Raw genomic sequence first — 24,606 nt, forward strand, 5'->3', positions numbered from 1 at the left:
TCTGCAGATGATCAGTTGTTGCAAATGTAACCATATTAATGGTGTCATGGAGGTGTATCAATTATGGTTTGTATTAATAAATTTGAAATGTTTTCTTAGAGTACTGCATCTTGCAATTTAATGTTTTTATAGTGTAGTTAGTACTTAGTATAGCTATGAATCCTACCAATTATTAGCTACACTATTCACGCTTAAGATTACTTTTAAATTAAAATAATGCTTAATAACTTGAATTAAGTCACTGATGATTAAGTCATATTAAATTATTAAGTTGATTTACCAAATACCATCCATGTGATCATCCATTTTATGGTGAGAGCAATCGTAAGTTCACGGAGTTGTCTCATTTTATTCCTCAGTTTACTCAAAACAAGCTTAACTATATCTAGTTTAATCTCAAATCAACCTCCAAATCAAGGTCTTCAAACAATATATATATATATATATATATATATATATATATATATATATGCATATGCTAGACAGAGGGGTGAACAAAGCCCTTTAATAAAGAGTTACTTGATTAAAATTGATGAAAAAAATCCAAATTTGCACTCTGTTCTTTCTTCTTCTCCATGAGAACTTCCAACTCCATGTTCCCACAGCTTCATAAATAAATCATATAGCACCATTGAGAAGAGTCAACAGCTTTGTACAAGAAAGCATTTAATATACATATAATTTTAAAACTTAAAAATAAATTTAAATATTCTTTTATTCATGATAATAAATATCAAAATAATATAGATAAAACAACTAATAATTTTGAAATTAAAAAAATATATAGCTACTAAAATCTAACTTTAAATAATAGAATCTTATTTTATAAGAATAATTATAAGTTAAACATATTTAATAAAATTAGAAATGCTAAAATTTTAATAAATCTTCATGGCACCCTTATCATAATTTAATCTATTAATATTAATGATAAAAAGATGAAATTTGTTTAAATTTTTTTATTTTTATATTTTTAACTTCTAATAATTTATAAATTATATATTTATGACATCACTAATTTGACTACGGTTCAACCATCTGTCCGACCATTAAATTGTGAATCAATAACTTTTCTAATTCAACGATCGATCATATTCTAAAAACATTTTAATAAGTAGAACTATATTTTAGAAATGGTTTTATTAAAAATAATAATAATTATGAAATGAAATTTTAGAACAAATAGGGATCTAAATTGCACTCAATTATTAGGTGTGACCTTTGTTCCTCACAGGGGTTTTTGGTTGTATCTCCTTAAACTATTGGATGGGGGTAGTGTAGAATGATTTCTAAAACCAACATTTTTTTATTAGATCTTTTTAGTGAAGTGATGTGTTTTATAATTATGTCTAGATAAATACGTATGCTGCACAACTAGCTTGACTCCTGGATTTGGCCATGTAATTGATGCATGCCCTGATTTGGTCAAGGGTTAACGCATTTGGAACATGGATGGGGCTTTAATCGGTCCTATTGGCAAGCATAGTGGACACTAGATAAATTGCTCTATGACTTGGTTTCATTAAGATAGACCTTAATCTCGATATAGGAATTAGAGAGTTTCACTATTCAAGATGATAATTGGCATTAATAAAGAAATGAGCAGGTGTATACCACTTTATAATAAGGGTCTACTTTCTGGTCGAGTGCAAAAAAAGAATTGATTTTAGGCCATTGGAAGATGCATCAAACTCCAATTTTTTGGGATATAAGGATTTGCTTTGTGGGTAGAGAATGACTTACTGGTGAAAAACTGGTCTTGTAACTAGTTCTATACATATTTCTATCTTGTCTGAAATTTCTAATAGCCCAAAATTGTATAGTACATAAGCTTTCATTCTTATCTTAGTTTCTTCATAGGATTTTTTCCTATGGTTTTATCTTATAATTATCTTAACCCTTACGTATTTATGCTTGTTCACCCCGAAGCAATGGTTGACACTATGATTAAGGAGTTTTAGAATGCACACATTTTGTTGTGCCAATAGAAGCATTAATGTAAACATATAAAATAAGAACACATTAATAAAGCAATTCATATAATTGGATCCTCAAACATCTCACTTTTTTCTACTCTTTGCATTTCCATCCTGAAGCATAAGTCATTTTACTCCACTAGATGTCTCTCACTCTTCCTTACATCTCTATTCACCATGTATAATCCTCGTAAACCCATATTTTTTTCTCATAACTTTTTCCCCTCATAATTTAAAATATTCATTGATGTATTTCCACTAACTTTGAATCTAATTATAACCATAAATAAATTTAAGAAATATTTTATATAATATTCCTTTTAAACAAAAAGTATATTATAATCAGGAATTTGAGATACCTGTAAGAGAATATTACAAAGCATGCATTATGGGTCACATGGGATGATTTTTAAAAATTTATTTTTTTGATTCTTTGTATACGGACATTAATTATTTAATTAATACACAATAAAAAGTAGAATTATTCTATAATGATTCCATTCAATTCACAACTGGCTTAGGTATGATCCAAGCTTGTGAACCTAAAAATCAACTATTGGGGGCATTATTTGTCACTTTGTTGGTACGAGGAAGCCAACCACCCCACTTTCCAACTATGATATATATGATGCTCCACATTTTTCTGGCTATTTGCCAAAGGCATAATAATATTCTAATTCTACTTTCTCTTAAAACTCATCATGGTAATACACTTTCAAGGCATTCTTGATCAAGTTGCATATCATAGTTATTCTATTTATTTTCTTACAAATATGATAATAATTGTGAATCTTTAAGTTTTAAGCTAACTTTCAAATATCATTTATCAATGATCAAATAAAATTAAAAATATTACTCTTTTTATTATAATAATTTATAACCTATTTTTTAGTCATCTCATTCTTAAAATATAAGAACCCATTGTTTCTAACAGTTAACATGTCATTTATTATAGATGCATTATTTAAACATTAATTAACAATTATTTTTATAATTTTGTCATTAGAATTTAACCACTCCTACTTCAATTAAAGTCATTGTTCACTCATCTTAAAGCACTTTTATTCGTTGTCCTTAATTCATCAAGTTAAATATCGTTATCATACTCTTTTATGGTAAAAGACGGTCCAAATTTAAAAAAAAATATATATATATATATATATATATTAAAAAATTGTAATAAAATAAAAATAAGAATGGAGAATTCATATTAAAAGTAGAAAACATTTTTATTAACATCACCCAAATAGCACAAGAAGTTCCTCTTACTTTTTCAAATATATATATATATATGACTTTGACTTTGACTTGTGAAATAAAATTCTATTATAATTTCTATTCGGTCCTACATGATTTTGTCTAAAAGGGTGGTTAATAAAACTTAATATTTATTACTTAATGATTTAATTTAAATTTATATTAAATTATATTTAAGTTGCTAACTTAAAATTTATTATTTAATTCTTACTTTAAGCATTAAAGTTATTTGATAAAATTAACTTACAACTTATTTTAAATCATCAAATTGATATATTTATCCTCATAAATCATAACTATGATAAATGAGGTCGAGTAACAATGGAAATTGTATAATAAAGGAAATCATAAAGGTAATTAAGGTAAATAAAGGTAAAAAAGTAAAATAAAAATATGAACTTATTACTTAAAATTATTTTTTGCTTTAAATTATACCATTAAATTATCTTACCAAATATATTTAATTTACCTAATTATTTAAATTAAATTATTAAGTCATTTTAAGTTATTAAATTAATTTACCAAGCCCCGTTTAATATGAATCGAACGGAGCCCAAATTTGTAGTTTTATTATTTTTAATTTTATAATTTGGACTTAATACCCACACCCCAATGTGAAAACCCATAAAACACGTTAGGCGAAAAGGATTAGTCACGTGCTTTCACAAAAAAGAAAGGGTAGAAATGTAAAAGGCAATACCACATATTCAATGGAAGTGAGACTCAACTACCGGCGTTACCTGTCACCACCACCTGCCGCGGCGAATATTTCACGCAATACGCGTTCTCCAAAGTTGACCGCAAAAAATTCTTGCACCAATGCCCTTCTACTTTTGCCTTTTTACAATATTCCTTACATTCTTCATTTGTTTTGCAATTTTGTTTTTTCTAATTATTTTCTAAATTTCAAAATATTTTATTTTAAATTTTGTTTCAAATTTGGTTTTAGATTCTTCTTCTCAATCACTATATGCAAAAGAAATACGCATCGTAAATTACCAAAAAAAAAAAAAGAATTAGTTAATCGAGATTTTTTTTCGAACCCAAAAAAACTCTTTAATTTTATGATTAAATTTTTATTATTAATAATAAATATTACATGAAAATTATTTCTAGAAACATTAATATAAGTCAAAGGATGAAAAATACATCATCTTTTCTTCAATATTAAAAAAATACTAAAAATCTAAGGGGAAAGAAAAAGAGTAGTGGGGCCAAAACACAAAAAAGATGAAAAGGGGGAAAAGTATGCAAAATGTGAAAAGAATCCGGCAAAGCACAGCTGCAATCCTGTCTGTATATATCTACACCACAAGTTGGCTTTGTGGCTATTCACAAACGTTTCACACAATCTCTGTCTCGTCTCATGGGCTGTTCCACTTGGGACGTCTTCTAATATATTTTCCATTTTTTCGTCTTTCTTTTTCTTTTCCTTTCTTTTCTTTCTCCCCGGAAGGAAAGAAAGGGAAGAAAGGAGGCTGTTTGGAGAGAGGGAAAAAAAGAGGGTGTTAGCAGGGTTTTTTTTTTTTTTTTAGATCTTTTCTTTTCTTTCTACCAAAGAAAGGAAGGAAAGAAAGGGGGGTGTTTGGAGAGAGAGAAGAGCGTGTTTGGAGGGCGAGAAAGTGAGATGGGAAAGTACACAGAGCTGCTGGATGCAGGGGTGAGAATAATGGCAAGGTTCCACTCACACTGCCCACAAACTGCCCGGATGTACTACCACCCTCCTTCCAACTCCGACCACGACCACGTCCACCACCATCCTCACGGCCACCTGGCCTCCTCCGCCGGCCTCGGTGGATCCAGCTGCGGCTCCAAGGGGGTCAAGGATGCTCATGAAGATCAGATCATTCTCTATTCCATTTGATAAAGAGAGAAAAAACAAAAAAAAAAAAGAGGGTTCATTTTGTATCCTCCTTTTCTTCTCTTGATGTTTTGTCCCTGTCATGGTTGTTCTGATTTGATTTAATTTCATGAATTGAGAGAGATCTTAAAGATTCCTTTTTCTTTTCGTTTCTTTTATTTTTCCAGGAAATTATATAATATATAATGAAATGTAAAAAATTATATATGAAATATTTCATTATTATACCCGACTTTTCTTTTAGGAATTTAATTTAATATATATATATTTGGAATTAAAAATATAATTATAAGAGTCATTTAATTAAGAAAATGTTGGAATCTAGTTTCAAAATTTCTAAAATGTTAATTATTATAAAAGAATATAATTAGGTAATATACAACATGAAAGTATAATTATAAAAAAACAAAATCTTAAGAAAATGTGTATATAAATTACTATTTTTTGTCATTTAATAGAGTTGTGCATCAAAAATAAATCAAAAGGTTTGAATTGTTTTTTTAATCAAATGTGTGGCAAATTTTTTTTGGCATAATAATGTTTGGTTCATGGAAAATGTAACGGAAATAAAACAAGAGAAGAAAAATGAAAACAAAATAAATAAAAGATAAAAAAAAATAAAAAATAGATTTCAAGTTAATAAACTATTTTTATATGTTTTTTCAAATTATTTTATTTATTTTCTTTTATTGTATAAAAATTAAATAATATTAAAATATATAAATTTTGTAATTAATTTTAATTATATTTAATTTTTCTTTTTTCATATTTTTCATATAAAATCAAATATAGCCGATAAATTCTATATGAATTTTCTTTTTAGTCCATTAGTAACATTTTTTTTTTTCAATAATAACATTCTTTTCAATGCTTGTAAAAATTGTTGAAAATTTATGAAAAACTCTCATTGAAGTAAAATAATAGATATTTGATATCATTTTGTTTTAGTTATTTACTCTTTTTTTTTCCTTTGAAACATGTAAAAACTTAGAGTTTTTGCTATTGGACTTGATATATTTGAGTATATTTTATGTATAAGTCAAAACTTATTTTGAAATATTTTAATATAATATTATAAATAAAAAAATTTAAATGTGAATAATAATTTTTTATTCAATTTTTGTTCAAATGTAAAATAAATTCATATCTATTTAAACTTCACAATTAAAATTGACTCTTGCTCTTAATGCAAAAGCTTGATATCTATCGAAGTTTAGATCCAAACAGTCGAATATGTATAATAAAATATAGATCATTGAGAGTACCAACAAATGAAATCAACGTCCAAAAGTATAAATAAATGAAACTGATATCACAGATTTAAGTTTTTCCTAAACTCACGTGACATATTAACCTCTATATAAAATTAGGGTAGGATGTGATGTTGTGCTACACATAATCAAACTTAAAAATACAATGGTGTCTATCAATTTAAAGATTGTTTTAAGCGTAAAATTGATACGAAGGAATGGAACGTGGGTAACACGTGACCCCACTTCAACCTTAATTTAAAAGTTTAATATTCAAATGTTGCTTTTAAAATTTAAATCTCCCTCTTCCAATAAAAGAAATTATATTAAAAGTATGATATCTCAATTTTACTGAATACAATGGAGTTAACGGCGTCAATTATGCAGACTTTAATCCTCCTAGACTTTTGGCAAAGACTTTGCTGCATTCTAGAGGCATTTTTTATTAATTGAAAATTCAATAAAAAAGACTTGACTTTTCAGGCGGCCTTGAAGGTGCCTTTAATTTTTCTAGGTGACCGGTATTGAGAATTACAAGGACTAGGAGCCCCAACTTGGGATTTTTTTTCTTTTTAATATTAAAAATAATGATTTATAAAATAAATAAAAATATATAATACTTTTAAATGAATTCATTTTTTTTTAACACATGTTTAAGATGAAATCTTCTAGATAGAATGTTTTTTTAAAACATCTTTGCACCCGAAAAATAAAAACCACCAACTTGAACACCGCATCAAATCGAATCTAAAGTGCTAGGATTCCGATTGCCGTCTTGACAAGTTCCAATTTGCAGGCATGTTGGTGGTGGGTCAGAGAGAGTAGCAGGGCACGACACTCCCCAGGTCGAACCTGTCTTAGGGACAATTCCAACCGCCCCAGGATGTGTCTTGACTCTTTCACAATCTAACTAAATATGATTTGACAATTTCAAGTCTGGCCAACATTAAATTTATGACATTTTTAATGATTTTCAAAATAACTCTTCAGAAACGGATTTTGAAAATAATTATTAATCTTTAATTATTTTCAAAAATAAAATTCTAATAAGAACTCTAAATAAAAGTTCTCCATGAAAATAGTAGGTATTTTGAAATAATATAAATTTTTTAAAAAATTCTCTTTTTTTAATTATTATTCAAAATTTATACAAAAAATAACTAAAACCATACTAAATTTGTTCTAATTTTTTTTTTTTTAAACAATTTCTCCAAAAACTATTTTTCTTTATAAATTTACCATTGAACAAACGACCATTTTGAAGAACAATTTCCAAATAAAACTTACAAACAATTTTTGGCAATAGTTTCAAAACTGATGTTTTTTGAAACAAATTATTTAAAAACTTGGAATCTTCTTAACCCGTTTTTTGCATTTTCAAATATGTCTTAAAAATGACGTTTATATAATTCTGTATTTTCAATCATTCCTCGTACCATTTATATAATTATTTATTTAAAATAATTAAAAATATTTTTAGAAAATGCCATATTTTCATTACAAATTTTCAAGAAAAAAAAAATCTAATTGGACTTTCGAGTTTCAAAAACAATTTTCTGTTTACGAAACAGGCTAATAAGGAAACGGCGCAGGCAACGGGCATATTCTCATACAACTAGCACGCCACTGGCTTTCAATCACATTCTGCCATATGGCAGCGCATGACTCTAAAGCATCATAGAATTAAAAACAAGATAATACATACAAGATAGGCAAAAGGGAATGAAGCAAGTTATAGAAAAATTCATTCATCGGATATGTGAAGAAATTGTAATGGGAGACGAAGCTGATAACATATGGTGAGAGCCAAATAAGGTCTATCAAAAAAAAAAAATATGGTGAGAGCCAAATAAGGTCTATCAAAAAAAATATGGTGAGAGCCAAATAAACTTGCAGGAAACCGAAAGAAGACAAGCAATCACACACCAAAAGTCAGCCTAGGCCGGTCAACTCCCAGTTCTAAGAGAGTTTTTGATTTGATACCTACAGCGGGTTATTGGGTCCAACTGCCACATAACTGACCATCTGAGTTTGGTTTTCGAGCCAAGAAGAAATACATGGGTGTGAAGATCTCTTTCCTGGAAGTAGTCACATAATTGGGTTAGTAGTTGATGGAAATTAGCACTGAAAAGAAAAGAATGTGTAAATCAATACATATAAAATACGAACTTTAGAAGCCTCTCTTTTCAGATAATCGTTTATCAATTGGCTTGGAGTGTGTAAAGGAGAAGGTAGGTCTGTGGTTTAATCCTAATGATTAGGTCAATGTAGGATCATTTTGAATCGTCTGATTTTACTCGATTTCACTGGACAGTTGAATCCTTCCAATGATTACCAAAGGTTATGTTTGGTTTTCAAAAAAATGCAAAGAAAAGAAAATAGAAAAAAAAATTGGAAGGAAAAAATGAATGAAAAAATTATTTTCATATCGATTTGACTTATTTTAACTCTTCTTTACATAATTTGAAAATGTATCAGTTTTTAACTACTTTAAACTATATTTGATTTTATTTCATATTTTTCATACTAAAATCAAACATGAGAAAATATTTTTCCTGAACATTTTTTTCTTTACTTGGTACTTTCCTAGAACCAAACATAGCAAAAAAGTTCTACTAATGTGCGTCCAAAATCACCCACTTGTGCCAATTATTGGTATTGGCCTAGTAGTGTCTTTGATGACTAAGCCCACCTAATGGACCTTATAGTTTTGCACTCTGCACATTTACCATGTTCCCACTCCTAAAAACTATGGGGATGAGGACCGCTTTTCAAGTACGAAGATAGGATCAGAAACAAGATACTCTAACAAATAAGTTTGATATATTCCCATTCTTACATAGGATGGGAAGAATGATATGAAAGAAAATTCTGTTTAGGGAAGAGAAGTCATACTTTCCACCATCAACTAGCCCTTCTGCAGCTTTCTCTAGAAAAGCTTGAACTCTTTGACTTCCCTTTGGAGCAAGTCCCACAAATTCTAGAGCCTTGACCTAAAATGGTAGAAGAAAACCAAGCACTAATTATGCTTTCAATATATTAAGAACAAAAAGAATACTCAGGAAATACCAGAGTTCCAAAGCATAAAGAGCAACTCCCAAGGGGATAATTTTGTCATTTTTGAAGAGTTAAAGAAAACGTAACAAGAGCATGAGGCAGCATATGAAAACCTTACCATGTTTTTAGTAATGAAACGTCCAACAGCTGTTAGACGGAAGCTACTTAATGAGAAGTGACTTTTATCTAAAGGCAAGTACCAAGGAAGAGGTGAGCCCACAGCTAGGTCTTTCTCCCAAATAACCTTGATAGAGAACAAAAACAGAGATAAGACCCTCCTGCTGATCATTTTCTCACAAACTCATAGGAGGTTCAGTACAAGAAACATAGGTTTTCACTCACCTCAAAACCTGCTTGTTTTAGGGCTTCAAGGCATTGTCTAGTCAATCTGATGTCTGGAAGGCCATCACCAATTTCTATTTCTGCCTGTAACCATGGAATTTATTATGTTATCAATCATTTAAGAGCAAGTAATAGGTCAAACAGGTACACAAATATCAGGATTATATGCTTCAAGCATTTATAACCTTGATTTTTTGGTGTTCTTGGTTATTGGGATCAAAGGCATCAGTCATGCACCATTCATATGCAGCAAAACACTGGCCAGGCTTCAATACTCTGTAGATCTCTTTATAGCATCCAAGCTATTTCAACCAGAAATAAAACCACCGTAAACAAACAGCTAAAATAATATTCAAAACAGATGTTGACATTGCAGCCTCAAACAAGAGAGATTTATACGAAAGTCTGGAATTGATTATGGATAATTGTAAAATAATGTACCGCATCAGGAGCATGACAGGTTGCTTCAATCGCATATACCGCATCAAAAGTATTATCAGAAAATGGCATTTTCATGAAGTCAGCCTGCAGTGATATGACAAAATTAATCATAAAGAGGTCCATCAATGTAACCTTGTTATCATATCAATCAAATCTATTTAAGTGCTTTTATTAATAAAAAAATAACATCAAGAGAAATAACCCCAAAAAAAAATTTGAGAAAGCATTTGGAAAGGAGTTGCAACAAGAACATGAACTTTATCTAGAATGATAACAACCTTCACAAAGTCACAGGTTTTGTCCACTCCAGCAATGCAGTTCAGTTCCTATGGAGAAACAGTAGCTCATAAGTATTTTGTTTTAATGAATAAATTAAAACAAAATTAAAAAGTGCCAGAAAAGGGTGCAGCCCATGTACAAGCAAGGCATGCAGAATGTTACTGGCCATTGGAAATGAAACAAACCAAATGGCCATCATCCTAATCTTGGTGACTTGTTCTAATGCTGAAGTCAGAAATAGAAACAAAATAAGTAGTTCAAACCATTGCTATAGAATACCTAAAACTATAATAAAACATAAAAACTCATTCTTATGGGAGCTATTGCAGTGGATTTAAGCTTTTACTCATTTACATACCCTTCCTCTTGTTATTTGATATTCATTGTTATTCAACCCCGTAACCGATGTTGAGCTGCAAATCACCAAGATAAATAAATCATGGTATAAATCAGCATACAGAATTACTATACAGGACTATGCTTTTGTTATGCCATGATCAATGATATTAGAAACAAAAAAAAAAAAAAAAAAGAGAGAGAAAGAGCACCAACAACCAAACCCAAGCAGAAAAAGAAGTTCAAGTAATAAAACCATTACCTAAATCGAGCAATTTCTCTTAGTGGTCCACCAATTCCACATCCTACATCCAACACCTATAGTAATGGAAGAAAAATCAAATTACCAATGTTTTTCCCATGTTGTAATGCAAAAATAAACAAAGAAGACAAACCTTCTGTCCAGGCTTCACACCTAGTTGCAAAGCAAGGAAGTGCTCATGTCGCCTGATGCTCTCTCGGAGAGACTCCCCTTTCCATCTGCATGCATAACATCATATTTTTTATTAGTTTTTAGAAGCAGCAGAGGTACCTAACATGAAACATAATACTATTGAAATTGCAGAAATTTAAAAGAAAGCAGGGAAGATAATATTTTAAGATGAATAAAAACCTGGGTGCAAAATGGAAAGACTCTCCCCATCCAAATTCATAGAAGCTGGTAACAAGATCATAATATTTATTAACCTGAAATCCACATGAGGCAAATCTTATAGATTAGATGGTCTTGTTTAGACGGTCAGTTAATTTCACATAAAAACAGTACATCAAAAGCCTACATTGGGCATCTAGTGTGATACAGCTTCAGAAAAATTGTTTCTTTCAGAAGAGCCTTGTAGAGAAGAGGCTTCATCAAAATGGATATTTGGCAACTTGTTATCCTGGAGCTATTCTTTTTTCTTCTTTTTTTATTTTTATTTTTGGCAATATCTCAAAGAAATAAATATAAGATCTCAACACATTGTGATTTTTAAAATAATGTAGCAGATGCAATCATTAAAGGGGAAAAGAAAAATTGAAATCAAATAATCCAGAATGACACTAAAGTTGTATATTTTAAAAAGGAATTGAGGGGGGGAAAAGCTATAGCTAACTTTTAAATGAAGGACAAGTAGGAACATAAGGGCTTCTGTTACCATGTCACTGTAATTAGCTTTCCTCTCTTCTTCTTCACCACCATAACAGACATGATACTTCTCATACCTGAAGCATTAACCTGAAACTCTTACTAAAATGTTCAAATACATCTAACAAATCTCAAGCACCAGATACTCAGGCTATCATGTATGCCATGCCAGGAATCAGTAAAAAACATATACAGATATTTTTCAAAAAGCTTAAACTCACATAACAACCATGTCTACAGTATAAGAATATTAATAATTTGTGCATAACACCAATAATTCTATAAAGTGAAGGAAAGAAACTCCAAAATCTTCCATATGCCATTTTACAAAGAATGCAGGCCATGGACACTGAAATAAATTTATTATGTGCAATTCTTTTTGTTTTTTTTTTTGGTAGGTAAATTTATTATGTGCAATTCTTTGATAATATAGAATGAAAATGCTTTGAAGATAAAGCATAAGGGCAATGAAATTGTAATGACAACATCCCTTTTTCAACAGCAACCAAAGGCTGTGTTAGTCTTTTTACAAAGCTCATGATAACATCTTGTGCAGAAAACTAGAGGATTCATAGACACAGAAAGATGATAAGAAAATTCTAGAATCCCCAAGATGAATAAACTGGCTTACTCTATTTTTCTTGGACCACGTCTCTCTGGGAAATAAGCTGTGATTCCAGATCATTCAAATCCTATAATGCAGGTCCCTTTCAGACCTTAATGTGCAAATCCCTAAGTAATTCCCCATAGTATACGAGAATTGTGATCTACACCAAAATTCATGCTCGTATTTTCTTTTCTTTGTTTTTCTTCCCCCTTATTTTTTATTTATTTATTTATTTGTTTGTTTGTTTTGTTGTTTTTTAGATAATATCCAAGAGCATTGGTGCACTATCTTTCACCAGTCACATCATTTTCAAAAAAAAAAAAAAAAAAACAAAGCTTAAAATTGCTTTCTTGTCAAGCAACAGTGGCCAACAGGACAAAATAAAGTTAATTACAACAACAATTCAAACCCCTAGCCTTCTAAATATCTTCCTTTCATTTTCCCTGATTTTCAGCTACCAAAGCCAAGAATATACCAGGCGGAGAACACAATTCAATCGTGAAACATTTCAGTACATCGAAGCCTTAGCACAAACATAAGATCAGTAGACAGATCGTGACCTTTTACCAGAACTTAAACGAAATGTACTTCACTCAGTACACAACCCAAACTAAGGACCCACAGCTGCCCACATCAGCCGTATTGCAATCTCGACAATCTAACTATCACCAAAATTCCGATCAACGTACGCAATAGATCCATACAATAAGGCAAAGTTCTCAAAGAATCCCAACGGATTACACTTTCGTTTCACTAGATTTGACTGTTGACAGGGTCAATATCAAAATTGGCATTGATTGAAAGTGCGTAAGGGATCTAAACTCATTATAAAGAGTAATTAATGCAAAACTAATCTCATTTTCAGTGATACGAAGAAAAAGAAGAAGAAAATTCCAGAACAGAGATTCAGGCATCAATCCAAAGTAAACAACAAAGCAAAGAGAGAAAAAACATAGAATTTTCTCTTCTTTTTTTTCGTACTTTTCAACAGCGGAAAGCACTTCATCTTTCTGAATCTTCCCGCCGACACCAGATGCGAGATCCAAAGCTCCAGCCTTCGACATCTCCGCAAATCTACAGTCACCAGAAAACAAACTCCATTTCAATCAAAATCATCCGATTCTTAACAACAAAACTTCCAAAAAAAACACACACAGAGAGTTTTAAATCGGGATAAACAAAACCGGAAACGAAAATGCGGATTGGTGTAGTACGTGGAAAGAGAGGATCTGGAAGGAAACCCTAGAGACAGAGAGAGGGAGTTGGAAAGTGAGGGAGTGAAGCGAGAGAGAAATGGAGGAAGGACAGCGCAGAGATGAGTGGGTTTTAGCGAGACGACAAAAGGGTGGCACGGTTCGTGCGTTTGCCACGTCGGCATGCACGTGATGTATTGGGTTTGCGCACGTGATGACTCGGAAGAATAGTGCCCTTCCCAGGATATTTGTCCAAGTAATCTTTTTTTTATCCATGTAATTAAATATTTATACTCCACAAATAATCCACAATCTTCCCATGTAGGATGTGGAATTAAAGGGAAGAAAAGAGAATGCGTTGAGGGGATTTGAATCTTGTCCTCCCAAGTGTAAAACCAAAAGCCTAAACACCTAGCTAAGCATTACCTTTGTAATATTATTGTCCAATAAAAATGTATTTATCAAATTTTATCATATTAAACCATTAAATAAATGCAAATATTTACATTCATATTCATTTTTATAATAACCAATCAATTATAAATATGAAAATAATATAAATTAGTTAAGATAATAATTTTTAAAATTTTAAAATAATAAAATATATAAACTTATAAATAAATTAAATATTATAATTTTCTTTTCATCTTAAATATATCTTTAAACTTAAGTATTATATATGTTCTATTTAATAAAATTTAATATGTTTATATTTATCTTAATTATGTAATTTGATATATCAAATATAAAAAATAAAATATCATTAATATTTTTAATTATATATTTAAATTTATATAATATATAACAATAAACTTAATATTACCCCAACTTAGTTTTATGATATTTGTCCCCTAAATATCTATTCACAAGCTTATTTAGGTTCCGTTTTTTATAATACTTCTCTAAAATAATTATTTTATAAAAAATTAACTTTGTAGTTAAATATAAATAAAAAATGTTTTTAACAATTTTTTATAATATATTATATAATAAAAAATAAATTTTGAAAAAAAAAATTCAATAGTTACTTTCAGACTTTTAAATGTGATTTTTTTTTTTGTTGAAAAAAAAATGCTAACTTAATTAGATCTATTTGGCATATTAAAAATTCAATTAAATTATTTTTTTTTAAGAAATTACTATCAGTTTAATGACGTGGAAATTTCACTCTATTATAGTTTGATGACGTGGAAATTGGAATTGATGACATGGCGGGTGGAATTCCACCACATATTGCAGAATACATATTTTCAGAGACCAAGTCCAGAATAAGAGGAAGAAAAAACGCCCAATCCCACCGTTGCCATCACCGTCATTTCCATCTCCGGCTACGATCACCGCCACTCCGTTGCCGCCCATCGCTGAGGCCTCCGCGGGAAAGCTGCCGTCGGATTTGGTATAGTTCTAGCCTCGATCAATTTATTTCTTATTGTTTGGTTCCCGAGAAAACTGAAAAAGAAAAGGTATGGAAAGGAATTGGATTTCCTGTCTGAATATATCCTTTTTTTTTTTTTTTCAAGATTTAAGAAAGTATCTTGTTAAATACTCTTGTTCGTTCCTTTTTCCCAATTTGGAATATGAGGAATAGAAAACAATTATTTTTTTCCCCTTGTTCTTATATGTCATCAGTTTTTTTAGCTACCTATTGATATTGATTTGGGAATATAATGGAAATTAGTGGCAAACTAAGGAAATTTTGGATAGATTCTTAGGAAAATGTAGTGAATACTATTCGTAGATATTATAATGCCTTTACATGGATGAATATTTTAAACCTAGAATATAGTAGCCTGAATCCTGTTTGTGAGATCATCTCTTGGTTGAATCATCGCAGCTAGTGAAACCTGATCAGAAAAAAAATCCGTGGGAATCACAAAGAAAACTTGTTGGCAATTGAATCTGTGTACAGTACAGATTGACCAAAGCATCTAAGCCAATTCGAAAATCTGCAGTGTATTAGATGGACAATGATAATGACTTCACCTTTTGTCAGGCAAGTTCAATATTTATTTTTTGTAGAATGATTCTATACTTAATTTGATTTTGTAAGAGGCTACAGAGAGTTTGATGTGTAGCAATAGAACCTTTTATGTCACTATTTAAATTCAGCAAAACTAATGGGTGTTTGTTTAGGTTGGTTCGTCTGTCAATCAAGATGGTTTTGAGGCACAGGAACTTGTGCCGGGAATTGGTGGCATCACCATAAATGATGAATTCTCTAGTGAGGTTGTTGGTAATGGGAATGGTGGTTTTCTATGGAAAGGTAAGTCACCAAATAATTCTACCTCGAAGGAGGCAACAGTTGGTTCTTTGTCTTTTAAAGTCATCGATACATCGTCTCCCAAAAAATCAAATGAATTGTCAAGACAAGCAGCAACCAAGGATGCTGGAAGTTCAGTTAAGGTCCCACAGAAGAGTGCTACAAGGAAGCCTGTAGCTCGGGCCAAGGTTCCTTTTGAGAAGGGTTATAGTCAAATGGATTGGCTAAAGCTTACTCAAACACATCCTGATCTTGCAGGTATAGAGTTGAGAGGCTCTTGTATTATTATTATTATTTTGGACAAAATACCTCAGTATATTTTTGTTAATGTATGGTGTTCTTTTAGTACTTCTTGTGGAATTTCTCTTATTTTTTATTGTGTTTGGTGTCATCCTATTCATGAGGTTCACTTATGGTTGAATAATTGTCTTAACAAGTAGCCTTTTTTGAGCTTTGCTTTTTCATTCTTTTGAAGATGCATAATGCCTATAACCCGTGGCATTATGAAACTTAAGGCTCAACTTTTTGAAGATGTTCTACTAATGATACACAAACCACAGTTAATAGAAAATTTTCTCATCTCTGTTAAATTCATTTCAAGCCTTCTTCTCTAAGTCCATATCTTCTGGCATCACCATTTTCATTTTCTTCCTTTCAAAGCTGTTCTTTGACAGCTGGGAGGCCCACTTGTTATGACGTATCTAATAGGCAGCCTGAATCTGTCAATCATCCCCATATTGTGAGATTCCTTATAACCTAGTAGACAGGATGACTGTGCTTTTTAGTTGAATTTTATTTTGCTATGATGTCTCACATGTAACGATTATAATACCAGACACTACTTTCTTGTTGATCTCATGAATTATGTATTTCAGGATTAAATGGACAGTCAAATAAGAGGCTTATTTCTATGAATGAAGTTAAACAGCATAGAATGGAAGGTTCCATGTGGACTGTTCTGAAAGGCCGTGTATACAATTTGTCTCCATATATGAAATTTCATCCTGGAGGTATGAATTGGATTTTATTATGCTAAAATCTCAACTGGACAAAATTCTGTGTCTCTGTATCTTCAATGGAATTGTCATGATCTAAATTCTGACGAGGTTATTAGTTATTTGTCATTGTTTTAGTCGTCTTTTCTCTGTTCCTGATGTGGTTACCTATCAGTATGAATCTGGCCTTGCCCCTTTTCTGCCTACATATTGGGGATATTTTAAGAAGTGAACATCTTTTTTTTTTTTTTTTTTGATAGGTAAATTTTTGCCCCATTGGGACTTGAACTTGGAACCTTGCACAAACCCAAGAAGTGAACATCTTTCTTAGTAGTGGGGTTGCCCTTTTTTCCTTTTAATTTCAAAGTTGTTCATGAACAGCTCGTTTCTGTTAGTTACATCCGAATCTGGACCACAATGCTGATAAAATAGAGGAACATTAGTTTTAGGTTTTGATTTTCAATAGTTGTGGTCTAAATTTCTTGAAGGCCACTAATTCCTCCAATAGTTTCCCAATAGATATCTGGTGTTTTAGGAATGCTACTCATAGAAGCTTTTTTGGATATTCAAGCCTATAATTTTGTCCCAATCTCCATTGATGCAGCATGCTTGATTAGGGTTCTATTTTATTCTACGCTATTGTGTGTTTGCATCAGCTTCTGTTGTCCATTTTTTTTTTTTTTTTCATGTTTTTGATGGTTTGCAAAATGATAGAATTTTCCTTATCTATTAGAACCACCTGATGAACTTGATCTTTGTTTAGAACAATCATAAGGTTCATGTTGCTCAGTGATATCATTCTCTCATAATTTCTGGTATTAACATGGTTTTAAAGCATGAGATTTCAAATTTCTTTCATCCCTTCAGACCATTTCTTTTCTAGCCTCTCCCTTTTTGTAGTCTTGTATACATTTCTGTTTTAACCTTCTGATATTGTTGGTTTACTTAGTATACATCCAAACTATCTTATATATCTTGCCTAATGTTATTACAATTAGAGTTATTCCTAATTCTATCAGTATATGGTTTCTGGTTTGCTGAGTGTTCTGAAGTCATGGATTGCAACGGTATGGCTGGTTTTATTGCTGTTTTGTAAAGTTTTACAGATAGCATACTCAGAATCCATGTCTTACAACTTATGATCACTAATTATGAACTGCCTTCTGAATCTCTTTCTCAAAAGGAAATTGAGGTGCCACGGTTTCAGATATTTTAATGTAATTGTGCTATCATTTAAACTTGACTATGACCTTTAGAGTTAAGATCATGTGGTTTGTTTCAAAAACTGTTGTTTTTAGACTTAGACTCGTTTTCTTTTCAAATCATTTATATATAACCATAAAGAAGAATACCAAATTAAGATTAAGAGTACTAGAAACTAGTCCAGTTGAAATCATTTCTGATTTTTTTTTTTGAGTTCCATTGTTCTAAAAGATCATAGACTACAGAAGCAAGGTTGTGCAATAAAACTGTGCAACTTATAAATTATAAGCTAAACTTTTACTGTATCTTTGGTGTTATATAAAATAGTACTAAAGGATTTTATAAGTTTCCTTCTGGCATTCCACATTTAGTGTCTTTACATGGTATGTGTTTATATCAAATCTCATCCATTAGCTTGTTATGAAATACATGCATAAACTATTTTTTGTTTTTGTTTTTGACATTCCCTTTCTCAGGTGTTGATATGCTAATGAAGGCGGTGGGGAAAGACTGCACATCTTTATTTAGTATCCTTTGCTGGGCTTTACATGACTTTACTTTTGTTATGTAGCCCCTACAGTTGATAAAAAACATCGATGTTTCGTTGGACTCAATTATTAGATCCAGTGGCTGATTTTTTTTTTTCTTTCTTATCGGCTTCTCTCCTATTTTAAGACCATCATGAATTTGAGTACTTGGATCTCTATGGGAACATCTTCATGCATGACCATATGATGCCCATCTGACTTGGACCGTGTTATTTTTTAGATGTTCAATTTTTAGGAAGGAATTCTTCAAGTCATGTGAATCATAATGTTTATGATCGACCAAGCTATTAGCCATTCGTAGCCCTAGATTGGTCAGCCAAGTCAGTGTTACCTTGATTAGTGGAACTGCCAATCCCTGGAGCTAGGAAATAACACCCATGCTTCAAGTTATAGGCTTAGATGGCAGTCCCTTCATTTTGGTCCTTTCTTTTGCCTCTTCAAAAATTTGATGCACACAGGAATTGCTATCCTTGATTCTTCATTCAGACAAATACCACGCTTGGGTGAATGCTGAATTTTTACTGGAGAAATGCCTTGTGGGTACTTTAGACGATAGCCAGTGACCTGCAGCTATGTTCCAGTAATCAAGAAATGCATCTCCACCCCAATTCATTATACCTCATTTTACCAAGATCGCTCGAGATTTCCAATTTTCTAGTAAGCTGTTGTGAACCTCTCGCAATAATATCACACTTTGACAATAAGTTCAAAACTCACTGTGGGGTAATGCTGTATTACTCAGAAATTGTTGTAATAATATCTTGGAACTTTCTGACCATATTACATTGCCTCTAAGCATTTTAATTATTGTAACTGTTCTGAGGCTAATGCAATCATTCATTCATCTATTCTATGATATTTTGAATCATTTGCTTTTGGTAAGCTTTGAATCTGGATGTAATGATAGGTTCATGAACTTCTCGGGTTGGCTCAGTCTGATAGTCAACCCAAGCCTAAACCAGGAATAAATGACGGCACCTGCTCGATGCAATCCAAACCAATTTGTAGCCTGAGTTATTCAACCGATCAAACCTGACCCTTTTTCCTATGCTCAGGTTGGAGAAAAATGTATCAGTTAGATTTGGGTTGGTTGGGTAACAAAGTGAGCTGGATTGCACAAAAAAAAAAACCTCAGGCTATCTAAGTTTGGCCAAAATCGGGTTGGGCTCAGATGGGATTGGATTGGACCTGCTCAAATTGCACCCCTATCATTTTATGAATGAGCTTTATAGACATTTTTCTACCAACACAATTTAAAGGGCAAAGCCATACCACTAGTAAGTATTAAAACTGCAAATAGTTCAGACAAGTATTGAAGTACACCACATGTTACAAAACTGGGATCAAATATCCATTCACTCTCTTACGGATGGATCCCTATGTAGTTTGATGAAGATAGAATTAAGGCTTACGGATTGAGAAAACCCTAACTTGATCGAGGACAGGGCCACAGAGCGATCCAAAGTCATCAATCCTGGTGTGGTAGAAAGAGCTGAAGAATGTGAGTCTGGTCCTGGCTGCAATGGCTTTGAACTTGAAACTTACAGTCTTGAACTCTCCTTTTCCTCTGGATTTGAAGGGAGCTTTGAAGCTGTCTTTAGCTGCAAATGCTTCGATCATCATGTCTCCATGGCAACCATTCTTCCCGTCTCCTATGCTGAATGTGAGATTGTAGAGCTTGTTGGGAACTGTTCGAAGGACCTGGGCAATGGCGCTTTCTCTTCCTGCGAGGAGTTCAACTGCAGCAAGGCCGAAGGGGACGTTGAAGTGCTTTTTGTCTATGAACTTCACAGCTTTGAGGGACTCAATGATCCAACCGGGCAGCGGGGATGTGAGATCTTCCTGTTTGGGAGGGAGGAGGACACCATTGGAAGAGTTGATCAACAGATGAGGACCTTCCTCGAATCCACTGTTCTTGACCAAGTTATCTGCAAGAAATCAGTAAAAGGGTATTAATCAAATTATGAAATCCCAAGACAAACTACACCATTCATGGGTGTCACATCTATTTGTTGTGTACCTATCTACTATTTTGGAGATTTAACGTTTGTTTGATATTATTTTTGATAATAATTTTCAAAAATCAGTTTTTGTGAATAATTTCTGAAAGACAATTCTGTGATGTTTTCTGATAAATTTTTCTTCAAAAGTTCTTTGAGCTGAAATACAATGCAAAAGTTTTCGACTTACTTTTTCAATTATTTCTCAGAATACTTTAAAAAAAATAGCTAAAAATGCTTTAAATTCATTCCTTAAACTCACTTATTTTCAGAATATATTTGGTCCAAAATTTGCCAACATACTTTTAAAGTTAGGACGACTATTCTAAAGAACAAAGAACTGGTTTTAAGAACAATTTCCAAATATACCCTTATAATTCAACAGTTCTATTGCCATAACAAAAGGACGAAAATTCCCACCAAAGCTATAGATTGTTCAACACATTACTTGAACTCATATTACTTCTTATAGATTAGATCACTATATAAATTCCTAGAGAAGATATTCTACAGAATTTCACAGAGATTGATATATCAAGGAAGTGAATGAATTGCTCAAACTATGAACAAGCATACCACAAGAATCATGGGAAAGTGACAAAACCCATATCATAGTGTGGCCAAGAGGCCCGGATAGAAGCTAAGACACAACCTAGAGAGAGCAGCAAGTGATTCTTTGAACATAAAGAGTGAAGTCTCAGAACACTTTAGATCCAAACCAAATGGCCTAGTTCTACACTATGGATTAAATGAAACCAGCAAGTGATTAGATCAATAACCGATATCGCAAATATCAAGGAACTCAGATCATAGAGCAACAAAAAACCTGAAAAGTACAATCCAAACTTACTAAACCAACAAGCATAAACATGAAGATAATTGATATACCTCTGGTTGGCATTGGAGGGAAGAGCTCCTTGATAGCAACTGCATCCAAGAGCGGGCCACAAGCAGGATCCTCTTGGACTCCAGTATTGTGGAAAGTCACCTTGGCCTCATTAGAAGTGGCTCTGAATCCCCAAGCATAAACATCACCTCCAAAGCTGTCATAGAGTGTCTGCAGGGGGAGGTCCCCTGTTTGGGGGGGAACTGAGACTCTCAATACCTCATCTTGGGCACAAGTTCTTGATGCCCCAAAGGTTAGTGCATATAGAGAGCCTGGCTTCACTGGTATGGTTTGTGAAATGGAAGCCTCATTGCCAAGCCTCACGGCGTGGACGCCATGTGCCACAGCAAAGAACATTCCGCCAGGCTGAGGCCCACCGGCAATGTACTCAACAGAGCCATTGATTTCCCATTTGGGTAGTGAGTATTTTCCCTTGATCACTGTTTTCTTGAGGTCAGTTGGCTTGGGTGACTCTTCAAAGTTGCCATTTGGGAGGAGTCCTGAGGAAAGAGGCAGAGCAAGGTTGAGGAGTTACCCAATAACAAAAAATGTTAACTTTCAACATAATAGATTTAGTATATTTGAGAAAAATCCTTAAATGTGGAAAAACCGTGAAAAGAAAAACCCTAAATGGAAATCAAAGAACACAGATATCAAAGAACATTTGCCTGAGGAAAACCCTAAAAAGGAAAACCCCAAAAGAAAAATATGGAGCAAAAACAACACAAGGAGGCATTAAAGGGTGTGAAAGCACTAACCACAGTAGATATAACACATTGTATGAACACCAAAATCAGTGAAAGAAATGGAAATCAAAGAACAGAGATATGAAAGAACAATGCATGAGAAAAACCCTAAAAATGAAAACCCCATAAAAGCACAAAAACAGTAGGTACAACAGATTGTGTGAGACCAAAAACAGTGAAAATTTCTGGAGAAACCCAGATTGAACCCCAGAAAGAAAGAGCACAAAATGCAGAAAAATTTTCAAAAAAGGTGGAAAAAAGTAACAAAGCAGATCTGCTTCTGCGCCAGAAGAAAATGCAGAACAGAAGAAATATTCAAGTACCCATCAGATAAGAACAGATCAAATGGTATTACAGTACACAGTCCATTTATAGAATCCAAATGGGGATAGAAATGTGAGCATTACCTTCCAAATATGTGCCTGCAAAAGCAGGTCCAGTGAAGAACACAGAGGAGAGAGCAAGCAAGAGTGAGATCAAAACCGCCATTTTCTCACTTTTCACAAACAAAAACGGGTGGATGCCAGATCTGTAGGCCGAATGCTCGAGATTTATAGGGCAACGGGAAGATGGGAAGAAGGAGATGTTAGCAGAAATCACGTTAGGGAGCTACTGATGCTCAGTGAAATTTTGTCTCTTTGTCTCAGTTTCTCCACGCCTCTTCTCCATAATTCATGGCAGGGGTATTCTTGTCATGTCTAGTAATTTTGCTTAGATCCTTACAACAGTAAAAATAAATAAATAAATAAATAAATAATTCGTTTAAAATGGTTATTGAAAATCCAATTTTAAAACTCTAATCCTTCATCGTTATTTGACCATATTTTGACTAAAATATTTTCATTATTTTCTTATAAAAATATTATTTTCTTTAAAAACCTATATATAAATACTTAAAATAGTTAAATACATTTATATCAAAAATAAATTTTTCTTCAAATAAAAATACGAAAAAGTATAAATTCATAAATATAATGATTATTTTATCGGGTTTAATCCATTAATTCTAAAAAATTATACTCTTGGTAAATTCGTAGCATACATTTTATTATTATGTAATTTCTATATAAAATATAATAGTTTTTTAAGACTTTTAAATATTATTTTTTTTAAATTGAGGTATAAAAAAAAATTTATTATCTCATTTTTAAAATATTTTTATTTTTACCATGGAGATCAAAATTCTCAACGTAGACATTATGTCAAAGCTAACCTAATAAAAATAGAAATGTTATAATACCTAACCACCAAAATTACTCAAATTTATGTTTGTATGACTTTTGAGAGTATGCATAGAAGCATCATTAATGCTTGGTTGGTCATCTTCCATCTTCTTATGAGTAATGTTACACATTCCAAACACCTTCTTATTTAATTCTTTGAATTAAAAGAATGAATCACCTTCTTATTTAATTCTTTGAATTAAAAGAATGAATCAATATTTTTAATCTGAAATAAAAACTATAACTAATGCATTTATTGATTACAAAATTTGAGATTTTTTTTAAAAATAATTTAAAAAATATGTTTCTTATCGAATGGTTCAATGAGTTAGGAATAGTGAAAATGCACTTCTTCCTAACTCTTTTTTCCTTGAAGCTCAGTCTTTCAATAAGGTATGAAGTAAATACTAATAAGGTTATTTGTCATATTTTCACCGACCTTCTAATTCCTGATAATTTACTTTAATAATTAAAAGTGAGAAGTTTAAAAAGAACGGGATTTTACAATCAATATCAATAAAAAGAGGCTTAAAGTGACCCTCAATGGATTAACCTCAATCAAGTGTACTTATGGGTTAGTCTTTGATAACAAATACCACTAATTTTTATAATGTCAACTATTAATCTCTATTTAAACCATATAAAATAAGAATGTAATGAATGATTAAAAAACAATATATGATTAGGATTAGAAGCTTAAATATTACTTTCTTCTATGGTCAAGGACCAAGATTGTATATTCAAGTTCGAAGACTGATATAAGAACTTGAAAATGATTCCTTTCTAATACCTATTTAAAGTCAATAAAAATATAAAGAAAAATAATTGGGAAAAATATTTACCACATGGCCATATGCTAAGAAAAGGATGAGGTTTTCACATCTACCAAGAACATTTGAGGTTTGTTAATGTCTTTTTCTTCTAGGGTTTCAAAGTATTGAAAGTATGAACAAATTAGCTTACCCAAGATATGTCAGATTCGGTTAATTTGTGGAAACAATTGTGGGCTAAACCGACAAG

General features: G+C 31.8%; 3 protein-coding genes across 8 annotated transcripts; 1 reads left to right on the forward strand and 2 right to left on the reverse strand.

Moving 5' to 3' along the window:
* Positions 1-8,067: 8,067 nt before the first annotated feature.
* On the reverse strand, positions 8,068-13,938 carry LOC100263590 (cycloartenol-C-24-methyltransferase). Of its 6 annotated transcripts, none has more exons than XM_002276698.3 (14): positions 13,747-13,938; positions 13,514-13,606; positions 11,936-12,002; positions 11,413-11,486; positions 11,195-11,279; positions 11,062-11,117; positions 10,822-10,876; positions 10,463-10,510; positions 10,185-10,268; positions 9,929-10,045; positions 9,744-9,827; positions 9,520-9,645; positions 9,240-9,337; positions 8,068-8,422 (listed from the first exon to the last, which is right to left on the reverse strand). In XM_002276698.3, exons 1-14 carry the CDS (start codon positions 13,908-13,910, stop codon positions 8,338-8,340), a joined length of 1,236 nt encoding a protein of 411 aa, XP_002276734.2. In that variant the 5' UTR covers positions 13,911-13,938; the 3' UTR covers positions 8,068-8,337. The 6 variants fall into 6 exon arrangements, with proteins under 6 accessions (XP_002276734.2, XP_003633564.2, XP_059598050.1 ...); XM_003633516.3 differs by having other exon boundaries at positions 13,717-13,938; XM_059742067.1 differs by lacking the exon at positions 8,068-8,422 and having other exon boundaries at positions 8,952-9,337; positions 13,717-13,938.
* A 1,022-nt stretch (positions 13,939-14,960) lies between these two features.
* Positions 14,961-19,599, forward strand: LOC100261983 (cytochrome b5 domain-containing protein RLF). The gene is made up of 6 exons (XM_010661135.3): positions 14,961-15,121; positions 15,560-15,718; positions 15,859-16,243; positions 16,861-16,995; positions 18,660-18,710; positions 19,218-19,599. The coding sequence occupies exons 2-6, from the start codon at positions 15,686-15,688 to the stop codon at positions 19,292-19,294; spliced, it is 681 nt and encodes a 226-aa protein (XP_010659437.1). The 5' UTR covers positions 14,961-15,121; positions 15,560-15,685; the 3' UTR covers positions 19,295-19,599.
* Positions 19,600-19,983: 384 nt separating this feature from the next.
* Positions 19,984-23,037, reverse strand: LOC100258445 (protein DUF642 L-GALACTONO-1,4-LACTONE-RESPONSIVE GENE 2). The gene is made up of 3 exons (XM_002276858.4): positions 22,771-23,037; positions 21,620-22,117; positions 19,984-20,659 (listed from the first exon to the last, which is right to left on the reverse strand). The coding sequence occupies exons 1-3, from the start codon at positions 22,850-22,852 to the stop codon at positions 20,133-20,135; spliced, it is 1,107 nt and encodes a 368-aa protein (XP_002276894.1). The 5' UTR covers positions 22,853-23,037; the 3' UTR covers positions 19,984-20,132.
* Positions 23,038-24,606: the final 1,569 nt, after the last annotated feature.

This window comes from Vitis vinifera, chromosome 13, assembly GCF_030704535.1.
Source record: "Vitis vinifera cultivar Pinot Noir 40024 chromosome 13, ASM3070453v1".
NCBI classification, from domain to species: Eukaryota; Viridiplantae; Streptophyta; class Magnoliopsida; order Vitales; family Vitaceae; genus Vitis; species Vitis vinifera.

What these genes read in the sequence shown, in the direction of transcription:
- LOC100258445 (XM_002276858.4), bottom strand. Translation starts at nt 22,852, where the DNA reads ATGGCGGTTTTGATCTCACTCTTGCTTGCTCTCTCCTCTGTGTTCTTC. An exon ending in TGCAGGCACATATTTGGAAG is followed by an intron (nt 22,118 to 22,770) that starts GTAATGCTCACA and finishes CTCTTTCCTCAG; the next exon opens with GACTCCTCCCAAATGGCAAC. An exon ending in CCCTCCAATGCCAACCAGAG is followed by an intron (nt 20,660 to 21,619) that starts GTATATCAATTA and finishes GATTTCTTGCAG; the next exon opens with ATAACTTGGTCAAGAACAGT.
- LOC100261983 (XM_010661135.3), top strand. Translation starts at nt 15,686, where the DNA reads ATGGACAATGATAATGACTTCACCTTTTGTCAG. An exon ending in AACACATCCTGATCTTGCAG is followed by an intron (nt 16,244 to 16,860) that starts GTATAGAGTTGA and finishes TATGTATTTCAG; the next exon opens with GATTAAATGGACAGTCAAAT. An exon ending in AGACTGCACATCTTTATTTA is followed by an intron (nt 18,711 to 19,217) that starts GTATCCTTTGCT and finishes TTCTTCATTCAG; the next exon opens with ACAAATACCACGCTTGGGTG.
- LOC100263590 (XM_059742067.1), bottom strand. Translation starts at nt 13,910, where the DNA reads ATGCCGACGTGGCAAACGCACGAACCGTGCCACCCTTTTGTCGTCTCG. An exon ending in AATCCGCATTTTCGTTTCCG is followed by an intron (nt 13,607 to 13,716) that starts GTTTTGTTTATC and finishes TGGTGACTGTAG; the next exon opens with ATTTGCGGAGATGTCGAAGG. An exon ending in ATCAAATAACAAGAGGAAGG is followed by an intron (nt 10,511 to 10,821) that starts GTATGTAAATGA and finishes GTTTCTCCATAG; the next exon opens with GAACTGAACTGCATTGCTGG.